Genomic DNA, 17,796 nt, shown 5'->3' on the forward strand with positions numbered 1-17,796 from the left:
ACGGCCTTCCTCTGTACATGGCAGATGGTTAGCAGGCCCTGTGGCCCGCATCCAGCCACTCCCTTGTGTTTCTTCTCCCCCTCCCCCAACCCCCCACCCCCAAACTGGGCCTATTTGCCCTGGGGCATGGCCTTATTGTAAAAAAAAAAAAAAAAGGGGGGGGGTGCTTGTAGACCTTCTCCACAGACCAATTTCTGGTCCCAGGAACCCCTTTTCCAGGGACTCAGGCATACTTAACAACTAACAAACTCGCATATCCGCGCCTCAAATTAACTTATAATAATACTAAAACTGTACTCCTATTTCCCTATACTATTCCACCACTAATTCCTTTTGGGTTCCGGAGTAGCGTTCTACTTGCCGAAAAGCGCTTAGTCAGGGGTAGTAAGTGCTATATAAATACTATTACAATATAATACAATACTTAAAGGGGAGGGGGCATGTGACCCCCCACCTCCCTGGGGACCTATTCACCTGGAGCTGACCTTATTGTAATCGGGGGGGGGGGGGGGGGCATGCAGCCTTCTCCCGGGGCCAATCCCTTGGTGCCTATTCATTTAATTGTAAGGGAGGGGGCGTGTGTCAATTTTTGGCCCCAGCGACCCCCAACTCTTGCCCTAGTATTGGCTCCGGAGACCTTCATCTCTTCTCCCCACTCCCTTCCCTCGGTTCCCAGCTATTAAATGGTGGGTTCTCTGGAACTTATCCAGGGGCAACCACAGTGCCTTCGTTGGGAGCTGCTGCGGGACCCCCCAATGTCCTGGAGTCCTCAGCCGGTTCCAAGCAGCATTGCTCCCATCCACAGGGAGCCGCTAAAAATGCTGCTACCTGTGGGCAGAAGCAATTTTTTTCATCTGTTTCCCTGCCTGCTTCAGTGCAGGCAGGGGTTAAACTGAGTTGGGGGAGTGGAGGCCGCATATCCCCCCCTCTCCTAAACTGGGTTGGCTTCAAATTTATTAATTTAAAAAAAAAACAAAAAAAAAAAACTCTATTTTATAAATTCATGCAGGTCCGAGTGATTTGGTCGATGTGTCAATCCCTTAAGCAAATGGGATCATCATTAGGACAATCCATTATTTGCCTCTTGGATGGTTCACCTAGATTACCTAGTCCGTATACTACACATAATTTTCAACATGTCCTCATCACAAGTGTATCACATTTGCTCATTGGATTAAGAGCCTCAAATGCATAAGAGAGTAGGTCAATTTGAAGCTGCATCCAAAATGGAGCCTGGGGGAGGAAAGGGGGGGGTAGAGAGGGGGGGGGGGCGTCGCGGCCCTCACTCGAGTGCTAAAAGCACCCCTGCTATCCCGTCTTGCAGGACAATCCACTGCCTGGACTTGGCAGTCACTAGCCCTTTTTGACCTCACCTGTGCTTGGGGACCTTTCACACCCCTTTTGTTTTGATGGAACCTAGGTTGCACATCCTGCCTGTTAAAAGTAAAAAACTTTTGCTCATGTTTTATTAAAATTGTGGTGCTTTATTGACTATAACTAAAATGACAGTGATGCTTTGTATCATCACAAATCACCAGGCTAGAAGTAAGCCATTGTAAAGTGGTGTACTTTCCTTGCTCTTATAATGGTGTTGCATTTGTATGTTATGTCAATACACTACTTCATGTCCTTACATGCCATTGTGGTAAAAAATTAGCAGCAAATGTGCCACCCGTGGTAAAAATTCACTGCAAGTTCAGTGTAAAAATGAAACCGAAGCGTCGGCTGTTTACTGTGATTTTGTTTTCTGTTGAGTGTTTTTTAATTATTTTCCTCACTTAGTTTTTGCACCTTGAAATGCATTCTTAAATCACAAAGCTGGCCAGGGCGCATTTTGCAATAAAATATAGCGCAAAGTAATGGTTTTGCATTTTGTGCAAGTATGCAATAATTTCACTTACAACCCAAAACTTCGGTAAAAGTAACACAGAAGCAAATTACAGGCATTTTGTGCGCCACTAGTGTCTCGTAAGTGTGAGGACTATCTAGGTGTTAGAATGCAGGACTCCCTAGAGTTGTTGATTGTTAGTGTCATTTGTCCTCTCATAAATATTTGTAAATTAATGCATAATATTCGGTAGTAAATGCATAATAAAGTAGGTTTCCTTTAAGTAAAACCACCAGTAATGTGGTCGTGTTCATTGTGTACTGCTGGACTGGGGTACTGTCCCACACCACTTTCCCTGGATAGGCCTTGGACTGCTGTCGCGCTACTCTGGGAGAGCCAAGTGCTACAGTGGGGGTGCCAGATTTTAGCACTGCTGCAAATGTGTGCCCATGGAGTGTTTGGGCATGGTCCCTGCAGGGTGGTTGGCTCAGGGCCTCGCCCAGAGGCCTTGGTCTGTGCCTAATCCTGCAATACTCATCATTGAGTGTGAGTAAAAAAATTACTGAAATTAACTGGGAAACCAAATCAAAAGTGAAAGTAATGTTACAGTTGGGTATGGTAATAAGATCTTACCTTACATTTAAAAAACAAAAGGGTTAAAGTGACCTACAGGTGTGTTGAAATTGGATAAGATTTAACACTTACAACTGGGGAGTTTGGGTTTTTTGCAGATTGAAAGTTAGTAAAATTGGGCACAGGTGTAGCTTTTTGAAATATTTCACGTCCTATAAAATGCTGTCAGACTGGATGATGTTGTCAGTGAGGTAATTTGAGATGCCGTCCGTGATATCCTACATGATTTCATTCACAAGTTCATGAGTGATGTAATTTGTTCTGTCATAAGCTGTGCATGACTGGGCACAAGTTGTAGTTAGTTCACTGAACTATAAGTAGCAAATTTCAATTATTTTTAAACACTAGTTATGTCATGTCAACAATTAACTCTAATACCACTTTTTTTTTTTCTTTTCTTTTCTTTTCTTCAGTGAATATCTATTATTTTAGGAGTTTATAGGCACACAAACACCAAAAAGGTGACCTGGTGCTTAAGAGAAACTCCTACATCAGCCTAAACCTTCATAAAACAAACAACTTACAAAAAAAAGGCAGCTCAACTCTAGTTCTTCCACATGGAAGAAAGGTTACAAACTGCACAAACAAGTTTTTAAAGCCATTCCAAAATGCAAGTTAATAATGATTTTCCGCAAGCCAATGTGCAGAAGATGAAGCATACCAGGGCTTGCCGTGTATGTGTGTGTGTGTGTGTGTGTGTGTGTGTGTGTGTGTGTTTTGTATACACTAACTTAAACAACACGGACTGAGAAGCGCCCCCCACGCACCCAAAAAAAAAAAAAAATTCATTAATCAAGCTGACTTACAATAGTTGCCGGAACCACTTGCAGCTGACAGCAATGTGGCACAAATTATCTGGGAGCCTTCAAAAGGATGAAACAGGAAGAAGTCGTGCAATTAGCCAGCTTTATCATTGTCAGATGCACATGATGATGATGATCATGCCGACATTCATATTGAATTTTGACCTTTCCCAAAAGAACTGCGGTACCAAACGAAAAATTCAAGCATTAATACCCTAATAAACAACATTATCATTAGAATCAACTTAAAAAAAAAAAATCAATGAGACTACATTTGTGTAGTTAGGTTGCAAATCATAATTTATTATTTCTATATAACACCAAGTAAAACTCACAAACCATAGAAATTCTAAAGTTGCCATTTGTGCCCGGCGTGATTCTTACTATAACTCGCGCACCTCCATACAGAGTGTTGACAACTTGCAAGCCAAGCTGAATTAATTATAACCTGCACCTTCACCTGCACTGCTATACTTTCATATTCCATCACTTAAAGCATGTTAAATCATAGCATTCATAACCATACTCATGCTATCTGAAATGACATTTATTAGTGTATCTATAGTAGAGGGTGAGTTATAGTTAATTTAGTCTGGCTTGCGATTTGACAACATTATGTATGGAGGTGCACAAGTTGTAGTAAGATTTTGGCGGGTGCAGATTAAACCTTTTTAGTTATAACTATAACTTTAGACTTTCTAAGGTTTGTTTATTTTGAGCTGTTTTTTTGGTACTGAAATACTAAATTTAGTTTTTTCTAACTACAGCTAATCTCTCATTTGGGGGAAAAAAAAAATATATATATATATATGTCAAAGTGATATTTTAGTGACAGTCGCACAAGATCTAGCATTCAGTGATTTGAAGTTCACCATTCTTTAGTGAGATTACTAACTTGCGCCTGGTCTTGCACTAATTATGACCTCACATATTAAATGACATACTATATGACATCTCCAATGTTGTTGATATTGTTTAGTTATGTTACGCCGTTAACCCTTCCGGTCTTTTAAAAAAGAACTTAGAAGGAAAGGGCCTATAGTCCAACAACAGAGTTGTCTTGTGCATGTTTACAAACCTGTGAATTTTGGTGTGCAAGTATTACTCTTCCTTAGCAAGGTAAAGATGTGAGCGCACCTGATGCGGATTGCAGAGGCATGCTTCAAAGTAGGTTGTAGTGTAAAATTAAAACCTGCTGCACAAAATCAGTGAGTTTATAAGCAGTGTATCATAGAGGCACAAGTTATGGCTAGTACACTAAACTGTAACAGGCACATTTAAGTGGGTTTTTAAACATTAGTTCTTATCTCTTTATAAATTCTACCTCGCTTGAATCTTTAAATATAAAGGTTTGACTCACTTTATAGCTGGGTGACGGAATAAGACAAGAACTAACGTTTAGACCACGGAAATTTGCCCATTATAGTTTAGTTAGTCATTTAAACGCTGTGTTTTAGGAAAAACCTAAGTCAACTGTGCAAACATTTCTAAATATATTTCAGTAGTTGTGAAAGCCTTTATATTTGTGTGGTCAAAAAAAAATTAATAGGATGAAAACAATTGGAATACTTTACATGTTGATGTGCAAAGGATATGTTTTTTTCTGAAACCCAATATTCAGATTTTTAATACACAGTATAGTTTTGCCAGTAAAGGTGCAAGTTGGTGGAGATGTTTGGACATTTCTTTGAAAGTTACTGTGTGTAGATGACAGTATGTTACCACATCATGGTTTAGTAATATATTTATTGAAAATAAGTGTTTAAGCAAATTGAGAAACTCCTGCCGTGATTTCAATGTTAGTAAACTAAAGTCCTAGGTTATGTGGGCTAGACCTCATGGGTATGTGGGCTAGATCCTTCTGATGCATGCAGAAAACGTTAATCTAAATAATCAAACAAAATAGGTATTTTGGTACTGCAGAAATGCTGCGCTCACATATCTGAAGGTGCAGTCATTAAGAAAAAGGTGACTGTAAACTATTGGCCTAGGCTCACACAATTTGAAACCCATTTACGGGTCAAGTACACTGCAGTTACGGCGAGTAGATCATTTAAGTTACTCGAACTGCAGGTCTCATAAAAGTGTTTTATGATTTGTCAAGCCCTGTGTATAAGAGGGAGTCTGGTTGTGAGAGTGGGTACAAGTGTGTCTGAGTGGGTGCATGCCATAACAATATGTACTGCAACACTAGGGCTGGCTTCAGAGATTCACTGTTGCACACTACAATTAGAACTGTGGTTGCACTTTTCATGCACAAGAAAGACAAACAAGGGCAATAATGATCACATAACTTTCCTGCATGCATAGGGGCAAACCAAAAGGAACAAAAACCGTCCAAGAAATACAAATGTCCACTCTGGGTTCAAACAGTTAGGGTGGCACAGTTTGGTTGCTGTGTGTTGGGGTGTGTGTTTAAAAAAAAAAAAAAAAAAAAAACTTCAAAAAGCAAATTCCTCATCTGAAACGGAGGCATGAATGACACAATTTAAATCCAAGAGTTATACAATTAAAGAAAGAAAAGTTACGTAACTGCTCTTTTAAAATTGCATTGTCACTTTTTGTAGTACTTGAGTTCAAGCAGACTTCCTGAAGCACATTGAGGCAAGTAACTACAGTAATAATGTAGAATGTTCAGAAATGCATTTGTCTTTTCAAGATAAGCACTCTGCCAAAATACGAGGTCTGAAACACACCAGCTGTTCTAGGAAAGCGCAGCGCTCAAAGAACAAACTCACTGGAGAATATTAGTCACTTAGCTGCAGACTTTTCCGGTTTGCTGGAGGAATCCCTGGTGTCAGCTGGTACAGGAACGAAGAAAAGAATTACCTCAAAAGTCCTGAATACAAGGATGACAGCAGGGGCTGGACTGCCAAGTCAGATGCTGAGATCAGGAAGCAAAACAAAGCCAAGCAGGGAGGCATGCTTCACTCCGCTATGTATAGCCAGTCAGGAAAGCAGTTGAGTTTCCACATGTTGATGAGTCACCACACCCAATTAGAAGCACATGTCTACACCTGCTCACATTAGCAAACAAGCATTGGTAAAAGAAGCATTGATAAAACCAATTGTGTAACACAGCACATTGTTTACTTAGAAACCTGAAGGTTTAACCAAGAACCGAGATTTAACCCTAACCCCTGGGGATGCTGACAGATAACACAGGAGGTACTTTGGGGATTCCTGACACCACCTGCCCTCTTATCCAACAAGAGTCCACCGTTTTGCACTAAAATGTCTACCCAAGTGGAGTTTTCCAACTCCTTGGGCTAATGTCCTGTGTGTATTTTACAGTGCAGGTGCAATGTGGACCACAATGAAACGTCACCTTGTGTGCGTTTGGCAATGTGATCGCAACTTGTGCGTCCTTCTCCAAAGTTCTGTGATAACATGAACCCTCCTATAGAGTGAGACTACAAGGACCTAAATTTCCACCAAACCAGAGGCCTTCCTCTTAGCTATATGATCTAAGTGCTTTTTTGTTTTGTGAGATGTCATCTTAATTTCTTATTGGGGGAAGGGGGCTGCGTAGCAACCTCCACCGCCCCCCAACCCCCTTCACCCGGCCTAATTTTGTTTCCAGGGGACCCAGCCTCAACATGTTTCCTTTTTTGGAGACTGAGCTGTGTGGCCTCCTCCCTGGTCCGATATATGCCCTTAGGGCCTCATCCCCTGGGGCCCGGCCATATCATCTAGCTCCCCCTCCCCCAGTGCACCCAGTCAGCAGCTTTGGAGACCAAGGGCCAGATGTATCAAAGGATTTTACCCATTCTGTGCCTGAGGGGAACAAGCTTTCATACATATGGCCCTAAGAGTGGTGTCCCTAATGCCCCTTTGGTCCCAGCTGGCCCCTGCCTCCTGCATGAGATGGCATAGCTGTCACTGGTGGGGAGTTTGCTAAACATGCAGCTCTCTCTCTGGGGGTGCTATCCTTTAGATGCCAGCAGGTAAACAGATGATACTCCATTACCAGCAAGTGAAAGCTATTTGACAGCTCTTGCTTGCTGGGAGCGGAGTTATGTTTGCTGACTTGGTGGGAGCTGTCAGAGCAAAGAGCTATGTTTTGGGGTTAGGCACCCTGGGACAGAGCAGGAGTCGGCCTGTTTGGAATGGGGGTCCCTAGAACCACTTGTGGCTCCAGGTAGGGGGGGGGGGGGGTTTAAATCTACCCCCCGTTTCAGTTTTCACAGGACAGCCCCAGGGAGGTGGTAGTCCCTGGAGAATTGGGGGGGGGGGTGTCAGCAGGGCCCTCTACTGCTCATTTGGTCCCTGGGAGCTGGTGGTCCCTCAGGCTTGGTGGGGGGAGGGAAGAGAAGGGGTCAATTCAGACCCCCCCCCCCCCCCCAACAACTATTTACCTCTGGGGAGGTGGTGTACCCTGGGGCTCAATTAGCCTTGTGAGGGCGACCCTTTTTGGTCCCTGGCCCTCCCAGGGGTGGTTTCCAAAACAGGCACTGGCGTGTGTGTGGTGTGGGATTTTTTTTTTTTTTTTTCCTTTCCTTTTCTTTCTTTCCCTCCCCACCCATTGAAAAATATATTGAGGTCAACATGGTCCAGAGAGGCATCGGAACCTTCACAATGCCCGCTCATTTTGATATGAAAATGGAGGTGATGGAAGAATGGGGACAAAACATGCAGTGATCATTAAATATGATGGAAATATTGATTAAACACCAATATTTGAATCGAATACATAAAATCACTGGAGGAATGGAAAATAATGTGGCACAAAACACAAAGATGAGGGAACCAAGGAAATAGTATCATGCTTAAAAAAAAAAAAAATATATATGAAGTGAAAAAACAGGAATTAAAATGTATACATGATTAAATAGATTACCAACTAGGCAGGATACTAACATATGCTAAGAGGTTTGATACAGTGAAATGCAACTATCTCCAAACCAAAAATCTACACACAGTGAGTGACATCACCAGTGAGTCAGATATTGAATTAAGTGAAGGAGAGTACCAGGCACTGCCAATCCCCACCCAGTCGTTCTTTAGCAGCAATGAGACTGTTTTATCTGGATCAAAGAATATCGAGAGGAATGGAAATGAGGAGAGACGGAGGCAGGGCTCATGGGAAACTGGAATCAAGAGAACCATATGAACCAGAAAAATGAGAAGGTGAAAGAAAGCAGTATCCACCTCGCAATCTAAAAAAAAAAAAAAGCATAAACATGGATACAAATTCAATTGTGATTTTATGCAGTCACAACTTGACTGAAGACAAAGGTACTCGATCTTTCTTTCTTCCCTGAATAACACTTTTAAATGGAAATTAGGATTGATGACTACAAATATATGCGAAAATTAAAACTAGCTAAAGTGCATGCATCCAAGCCTCAAAAACACATTGAAAGGACTTGTGTAGATAATTGAGACTTGATTTAACAATTGTACAAATTCCAGACTTAAAAAATGTTTGACTTGATATATGACCTAGAGGATGATGAGGTGACACAGATAAAGATTTTACAGGAACTGTCAGTTGACACGGACCGACATCATTAATTTAATCTAAAGAATAAATCTAAATTCTGCCCATCACTGTCACCAGGCAACAAAACGTACGTTTTCTCAGAAGCGATTGTGGTGGACCTGGAAAAAATGAACCAAATTAGACATCAGGGAAAAATAGAAAACATGACTAGGAAAGAACGTGCAGCATTAAGGAACCTGATTGGAAACTATCCGATCATCATAAAACCAGCAGATAAGAGGCAATATTGTCTTGCTCAAACAAACTGACTGCACGAAAGAGGCTTACAGGCAACTACATGATACAATTATTTAAAAAAAAAAAAAAATTGGACCAAAATACTGTGAAACAAATGACACCATCTTGGTAAAAAAAATATTGAAAGAATGGCACAAGATGACACTAAACATTGATGAGGAGTACAACTTTATTCTGAATGAACAACCTTCTATCCCAACAATCGATGTCTTGCCAAAGATACCCAAGACCCTGTGTGTGTTTTTTTTTTTTTTTTCCTATCTCAATACCCTTACCTTCCCCCCCCCCCCCCCCCCCCCCCCCCCCCCCTCTCCAGGGAGACCAAACGTATCATGTAATTCCCTGTTTGGAATGAGTCTCTCAATCTGTGTAGACTACTTTTTTGCACACACTGTTCACATTTTAAGTTCCCACATCAGAGATCCAATGTATTAGTATTATTTTTGCACATACTAACCAACGTAGACTGGGATGATTTCTTAATAGTGACTTGATGTAGTGTCATACAAGTCTGTAAAACATGAAGTAGGCCTGAAGGCATGTGCATACTTTGAATGTTGTAGTTCTACAGTCTGTTGTCTTACAAAGATGTTGCTAATGATGATAGAGGTGTGCCTAACCAACAATGTTTTCCTTTTCAATCACAAGATCTACCATCAGCAATGCAGAACTGCCAGGGGTATTTCCTTTTCCCCCAAACTCTGCAAATTTAACTAAGTGATGGTGGGAGGAAGAGTATGCATGGGGCCACAGCAGCCAACAAGCATTAGAGAAAATCATTGTATTGGTCAGGTACATAGACTATCTATCTGGTTTTTAATCTGAAATGGTGATTCTAGCGAGTTCATACAAATCTTCCCAGGCCTTAGTGAGTATGACCTAGGCTTGCAAATCACATGCACAACCAGCAGATCAGTATACATTTCTTGGATGTAAAAGTGTATTCACGATGGGCAAAACAACACTGCACTGCATAAAAAAGAGACATCCACAAACCATATCCTACATTAATCGAGTTTCCACCCCAAGCTATTGATTAGGAGTGTGCCATAAGGGGAGTTACTGAGTATGTGAAGGAACTGTTCCAGTGATGGGGAAGCCTAAGAAAAGTTTGATACAGCAGAGACTTAGATGTAGAGGCTATAGAGAAAGTTCTACAAAGGAACTTACAGGAAGTGGGATTGAAACCTCATACTAATACAGTGATCACTCGACAAGCGAGAAGTAACCACTAAAGGAGACCAAGAATCCTCAAGAGTTATACTAACATAGCAAGGCGAGCAGGAGAATTAAGAGCATTGTGCGTAAGCATTGGCATCTGGTTTCCAAAGACTCTGGTATCCGCACACTCTTGGGTAAAAATACCCACAGGTTACATACAGAAAAGCAGTCACTAAAGGACCAACTGGTAAAAAGTCCCTTTCAAGTTCACTGGTCAAAAAACTGGTTAGAAGATCGGCAAAGTGGATTTTATCAAATGCAGTAGCTGCAGAGCTTGCAAAACTGGAGTGAAGACACAAACCATCACGGACAGAGACTAAAAGACAATCCACATTAAAAGCAGAATTGTGTGCAATTCCTTATGTGCGGTTTATATAATTGAATGTGCCTGTGGTCTCTGCTATTTAGGTAGCACAACATGTATGTTAAAGGATCCTGGGACACATATGAGCAGTAAAACATCAAGACTCAACATTTGCAAAAGCAAAATATCTAGCACATTGCTAAGACTACAACAATGAGATACTTTGGAGTATACACGATCCCACCAAATGAACGGGGTGGCAGTCGAACTCACATACTGAAACGCCTGGAATCAAAAAACATTCAGACTAAAAACAAAGGTGCCGAACGGACTGAATAATGACAAGGAACGTTTTGTACCATTATAGTGCATGGACCGATTGTCAGTGGTTAGTGCCTATATTATTTCAGTTCACAATGGTTGATATACAAACGAGGTGCCAATGCAAGCGATAAAACGAGATGAACATGAAACTTGTCAATATTAAATGATGGAGGACATTCTGCACATGTGCAACAAAGGTGTAGTGGAAGAGATTGGTCAACTGTATGTTAACAGTTGTACTAGATCAATACAACATTGTAAGAGCCATTGTTGCACAGATAAATTTCATAAGGTACTAAACCATTGCTGCTACACTGTTTTTTAATTAATGTGTTTGAAAACCTGGATTTTCATGTAGAACTAATATAACATGTTTTATTGTACTATGCATGTGTGAGATTGGCACAATGGCTTAAAATGTTCAAATACTATCAGATGCAGTTCCCAATTCCTACAGTAGGAAGCAGTTGAACAACCACATGTTAATGCGGTACTAGACAAATTATATTGTGAGTGAATCCATCATAGATACACAATTATGTCCCTCAAAGTACCAAAATATCTACGATTACACCATGTTGAGTTTTTGTATTAAAAACCTGCTGAATAGTGCACACTCATGAAGAACTTTAACAAAGTCCTTCTGTACACAAATGCACTTGACTGGCTGAATTATTGAATTGGTGAAATGATTGCAAATTTGGTTTCCCATTGAAGTGTTGATCAAATGATGAAAATAATCAGTGAAGGGACAACTGGTTTTAAATGTATGAACTTCATCTCCCACAATGCCCCCTTAATAGATAAACACAGGAGTTATAAAATGAGATGAGGGACTCATCCATTATGAGAAACCCAGGGAGGTCTAAGTGCGCTGGTGGAGTGATCCAAGACTGAAATAAATAAAGCTCATGGAGTGCGGTATTCTACGGAGATTGTTTATTGGGCGAGTGGTCAAGCTCCCATGCCACCACCAGCTGCAGAGAATGCCAAGAGAGACTGAATTGTAGGGATGGAAAATATATATATTTCACTTACCGAGGGTCGCCAGCAGGTAGTTATAGTTAGGACCTAGTTTCCCGAGAAAGGTGTGTGTGTGTGTGTGTGTGTGTGTGTGGTTTGTGGTTGTGTGTGTGTGTGTGTGTGTTTTTTTTTTTCTTTTTTTTTTTTTTACTTGCCTATATCTTTGCCACTGCGTGATGAATCTTCACAAAATTTTCCCAAAAAAGTGCTTTATGGACATGTCCATGGAAAGTTTTGGGATGGTCAGTCAAGCTGGGGCTGAGAGAAAGGGGCAGCCAAATTGTTTCCAATATTTGTTCCCATAGACTCTTTAGACATGCCTGCACCCCAAACCACAGGATGGAATTACACCAAATTTATCGGAAAGGGGGCTTTTGATCCATAGCTGAGCCTATGTTTAATTTTATGTAAATCCATTCAGTAGTTTAGGAGAAATTAAAGGAAATCCAAATTTGTATATCCCGGCGGAGCCCAAGCATAGATCTCATAGGGAGATCTGATTGGATGTTGGCACTTTAACCAGGAAGTGCAGTCAGCCATCGTCGGACCAATATACAGAATAGCACACCATTGAAATGCATTGTAGTGAATGCCAAGCTGTGAGGGACACAGAAAGGAGAATTTATAAAGGGTGGTAACAAATTTTAGTTACAATATAAATAATTTGCTGATTGTACCATACTAACTTTAGGAATTGTGGTGTAACTGATGGGATTTCATGAATCCTGTTTGAGAGAACTGTTCTCAAGATTCACCCATAGAGGTGATGGAAGGTGTTCAAGAAGCTAAAATGACGTACTGCTTTACGTAAATTCACACCATCTTTCTCAGACATATCAGAATGAAGTCAGACATTCTCAGTAAAACATGTACTTCCAACAGGAGCAGGCTGTCCATTGATTCCCTTGTGTTCTACCGCAGCCTCCCAGAGTTTTCTAAGGAAAAACTACAGTGCCAACAGTTCTATTATGACAAAAGTATTGCACAACGGAAGCCATCATGATTGAGTCAAACTGGTAAAACTTAAAACATTTAATTTAGAAAAGAACAAAATGAGTGGTTTTGTTTTGTCATAGAAATGATGGTTGGTGCTTAAGGGGAAACTGCCTTTACAACGAAGACTGAACTCCGCATGCCATTACCATGCAGGCTTAACCACTCATGGAACATTACCACATATGGCTTTACAACCAATAAGTCTTTGTAATGAAATATGTTGTAATGGCATGTGTGGTAAAGGAATGAATGACAAAGGTATAGTTGTAATGGTTTTACAGGTAAATCTTAAGTGTGTGTGTGTGTGTGTGTGTGTGTGTGTATATTTAAAAAAATAAAAGTTATGGTTAGGCTTACATTTCTAACATAGAAAAACATAGGAATTCACCACTTATAGTTAGTTATCTCAAGTAACTAACTCGTGCCCTAAGGTACCTATAACTCACATCCCCTACCTGCAGTTTTGTCAATCAAAACTTTTACTGCAAATATTTCATTGATATTACCAAAGATCTCATCAGTGTCTCATAATTTGTGGGGGTAAGTTTACTCTAACGGCGCCCTCACTGTTCTCTGCTAATTACCCCAGATATTACAGCACTCCTGACATTATTTTTTTTATTTTTATTTTTTATAACTCCAGCGATAATATCACTAACATTTGCAGTAAGGTTATTGATTAGATAACTTTGCATGGCTGGGGTGCCAGTTGTGGTTACCTTGGGACACGAGTTGGTTACTTGAAATATGAAACAACTGAATTTCAGTGGTTTCGTATGTTTAAAATGTGAGCCTAACTATAACATCCCTATAACTGTTTGGTTTTTAACTGTGTATATATAAATCATTGTTATAGATTTGGTCTATATAAACTGGGTGTTGTAGGGCGTGTGCATTTATTTGCAGAACTTTCCTGAAGATCTTGGGGCTTAGAACATTTTTAATTAATTGACAGTGTTGGGGTGAGCCACTTACAAATGGTGTAATTCACAGTGTGGTTGTAACGATGGCTTTAAGGATATTAATGTTTCTGCTTATCTGAGTAGTTTGTGTATTTTACCAATTTATGAAAGGCCGTACCTAAGGCATAGCTGAATGTGCTTTATGTGCGTCTGTCAACCAATTGACTCAAAATTGCTGCCCATCTGAGTTGAATAAGAGGGTGATTCCATTAAGGTGAATAGAGATCAAACACTGTTTTTTGAAGGTATTTAACTTTTAAAAACTTAGTGACCCCACTAAAGTGTGAAGGCACATTTTCTTGGTTAGGTGAAGTGAATACTAGTAAAGCAGTAAAAACACGGTGACAACCAACAAATGTGGGTGCGTTTTAGAAATATGCTATGTGGCAGTTTTACCTGAAATACCATACATTAAGGTCAGCACTTATGTGTTGCAAGATTTTAAAAGTCTGACTGTTAGTGATATATTATTATTATAAGTTCGTGTTTCCCACAAAAGCCCTTAACATAACTTATCCAAACTTTTATAAGCTTTGAAAGGCATTGACTCTAATGTGTACCGATTTTAATGTACCTTTTAAATGTTTCTGTAAAAGATTTGACAAAAAAACTATTTATATTCAGCTTCCCGTCTTGGATGCTAGCATTACCTGATTTAATTTATAGAGGCTATAGATTTGTAAAATCTAGAGGCACGTACCTCAAATCCCACTTTTTTCTTCCAGCATATCCCAAAGGAATACATGTTACCTTTACTTATTAAAAACAGCAGTGGCTAAAACTTATATCGTCTAGTAGGTTGATGGATAACTGCACAATACATTTTCACTCTCCTACATTTTTGTATAACTGAAGATCGAGATAAATGGAGATTCAATTTAAACGTGGGAACGATCCTAAACAAATGTTTGACGTATTTTGTATTTGCAGGTGTGCGGTTTTCAGAGAGCACAGGAGAGAAGGATAGCATTAGTCGATGTAAACTGCGTGGTAAGGATAATGTGTTTTCTGATTGTTCATTTCCACTTGTTGCTTACTAATGTTAGACATAAACTAAGGCAGCTCTGTTGTGAACATCAGTCTTTCTACATCAAAAAGAGTATTTCCAATAAAGGATTATAAATCATCTTGAGACAAACCCGTTTTAAACAAACTCTTTATTGAAATCTGGATTAGCATGCAGCGCACACATGCTGGAATGTTCAGGATTGTAGGTTTGCCGCCCCTCCACCCCCCTCTTCTCGTTGGCTCTTGGGTCCCGTATTTTTCGCTCTCGTCGTGGCTCTTCTTTTACTCTTGCCTTTATCTCCCTCTTTTCGTTTTCTCTTTGGCTTCCTTTTGCACTTGCTCTTTGCCTCTCTTTTTTGTTTTGCTCGTTGGCTTCCTTTTTTGGCTTATTCTTAAACTTTCTTTTGTGCTCACTGTTTGGCTCTTTTTCATATTCATTGTTTGGCCAACTTTTGCTCTTGCTCCTTAGCTCTCTTTTGTGCTCTCACCTTTTTTATGCTCCTTTTCGCACTTGCCTCTGTTAATTGCTTTTTAGGTGTAGTGTGCACTCAGCCTGGCTCACTTTGCGCTCTCTAGCACTTTTGTGCGCTCTGTGGCTCCCTTATGACCTGTTTGCTCTCTCATGCTTGCTTGATCACTGTAGCACTTGCTGGTTGGTGCTCTTTAGCTCTTTTATGCTCTCTAACTCTCATTTCAGCTCTTTCCGTGTCATTTTTGCACCCTTCCCTGGCTCTTTTGTGTTCTCTTGCTGTTTGTACTCTATTGCTCTTTTGTGCTTGCTGTTGTTTGGCCTCTTGCTCTTTTGTGCTTGCTTTCACTCTTTTTTGCTTTCTTGTGTGCGTACTCACTTTTGCACAATTTTGTGCTGCCTTTAGGGATCTCTCTTCTGTGCCTTACTCTGCGCTCTCACCTTGGCCTTCTTTTGTGCTTGCTCTTTAGCTCTCCTACGCTCTCACCATGGCTGTCTTTAGGCTTCTCTTGCCCTGGCTGTCTTGCGTTCTCACCCAGGCTGCCTTTTGCTCTTTCTGTTGCACCTCCTTGGTCTTTTGCGCTTGCTTACTCCGCATTCTTGTTACCATTTTCAGTTGCTTGCTATTTGGTGCATGCTCTTTAGTGCTACTTTGTGCTATCCCTTGCTGTCTCTTACTCGCTCTCTCAGCCTTTTGCATGCTTTCTGTCTAATCTTGCTCTGTTTTTTACGCTTGCTGGTTTGTTCTTGTATGCTCCGGCCCTCTGTTTTGCTCTCGCTTGCGCTATTTATACCTTTTTGCTCTTGCTTGCTCTGGCCCTCCTTTGCTTGTGCTGTCCCTCCTTTTCACTCTTGTTTGCACTGGTCACAGCCCCTCCCTTTATTTGCTTGTTCTGGTAGTCCCTTCGCTCTCACTGGCCCTCCCTTTCACTCTTGCTTGTGCTGCCCCCCCCCTTTTGCTTGTGCTGGCCCCCCTTTCACTCTCGTTTGTGCTGGCTTACTTTCACACCAACCCTTTCACACTGGTTCTCATGCACGTGTTGGCAGTGAGTGAATTCACTTAGGCAAAAATCTACACCATTTGGTAATGAAAAGATTCCACGTTGCTTAGTTGCCATTCTCCAGTTTTCTCAGTCAGACAAAATTTATATTAGTTGCAGCTCCCCCAACACTAGTAGTGGCCTGTACGGTTGTGTCTAATTTTTCTAATAGGCCTACCAATGCACTTGCGTAAAACCTCATCAACCTGCTTAGAAGCACTCTCAAAAGTGCTTACGTATGAAACAGAGAATGCAATAAACCATGACTTTCCATTAGCCGATTACCAGCTAGGGCAGGACTTGTCTCCGCATTAATATTAGTAGAACCCCAGACTCAACAGAGGATTTACCCGCTTCAGTACTGTAGCAAAATTAATATTGAGGTTGCTTGGAGGAAGCACCTCCTTAAGCCTTCTCTAAGTTAGGATCATTACAATGTTCTAAGTCTGTGTATTTAACTAAGTGGGACATCAGATCGGACAAAGAAGACATCTACTTCTAAACTCACCTGCAGCACAGACCATGTTGATTAAAGGTTCAGTAGTGAGTGGCTATTCGAGTTGGGAACTTCCCAGTCTGTCAAGTACGCTAGATTCCCGATTCGATCTTGGTGCTTATTTCATAGATGCTTTTCTTCTGGAGGTAATCGTGCTTCTGAAAAAACAACCTTTGCTTTGTAAGTCCAAAACTTATGTCAAGCCTGAGAATATAGGTACTTGCCCTTAAAGCCTTGTTCTCTCTCAGGGGAATCTATATTGAAGTTGTAATCTTTGAACTGTCCCACCCACGAGCTGGGATCCCGGAGCACTTCAAAATATGTACTTAAGTGTAGATGTGGGTCTTTCTTCATCTTCAGTAAGGCCTGAAGAAACTCTTAAGACCTGTAATTTGCAGCCTATTGTAAAAGTCCACAATGGCAAATCACTTCAGATGAGAGGGACATATATATATGCTCGATGGCATGTGTAGCTGCAGATACACATGCTGTGCACATCCCGCCATCTGGTGTTGGGCTCGGAGTGTTACAAGTTGTTTTTCTTCGAAGAAGTCTTTTCGAGTCACGAGATCGAGGGACTCTTCCCATTTCGGCTCCATTGCGCATGGGCGTCGACTCCATCTTAGATTGTTTTTTTCCGCCACCGGGTTCGGATGTGTTCCTTTTCGCTCCGTGTTTCGGGTTGGAAAGTTAGTTAGAATCTCGGAAAAATCGTCGGTATTGTTTGCGTTCGGTATCTGGTTAGTTACAACAGATCGACACTGACTTTTGAAGAGCTCCGGTGGCCCTTCGGGGTTTTTTCGATTCTCCGTCGGGCCTGGTTGGCCCGGCCACGTGTCTCTTCAAGGCTGATGGAACGGACCCCATTCCGCTTCTGCCCAAAATGCCATAACAAGTATCCGTATACAGATCAGCATCTGGTCTGTAACTTGTGTCTGTCTCCAGA

The 17,796-nt window shown here is 41.0% G+C and overlaps 1 protein-coding gene across 1 annotated transcript in view; it reads left to right on the forward strand.

Moving 5' to 3' along the window:
- Nucleotides 1-17,796, forward strand: part of BRF2 (BRF2 general transcription factor IIIB subunit) — a 77,875-nt gene that overhangs the window by 24,469 nt on the left and 35,610 nt on the right. Inside the window, exon 3 of the mRNA XM_069213452.1 lies at nt 14,768-14,827. Within this exon, the coding sequence (XP_069069553.1) occupies nt 14,768-14,827 (60 nt within the window). The remainder of the gene's footprint in view (nt 1-14,767; nt 14,828-17,796) is intronic.

The sequence above is a fragment of the Pleurodeles waltl genome, chromosome 11 (genome assembly GCF_031143425.1).
Source record: "Pleurodeles waltl isolate 20211129_DDA chromosome 11, aPleWal1.hap1.20221129, whole genome shotgun sequence".
Lineage (NCBI taxonomy): Eukaryota > Metazoa > Chordata > Amphibia > Caudata > Salamandridae > Pleurodeles > Pleurodeles waltl.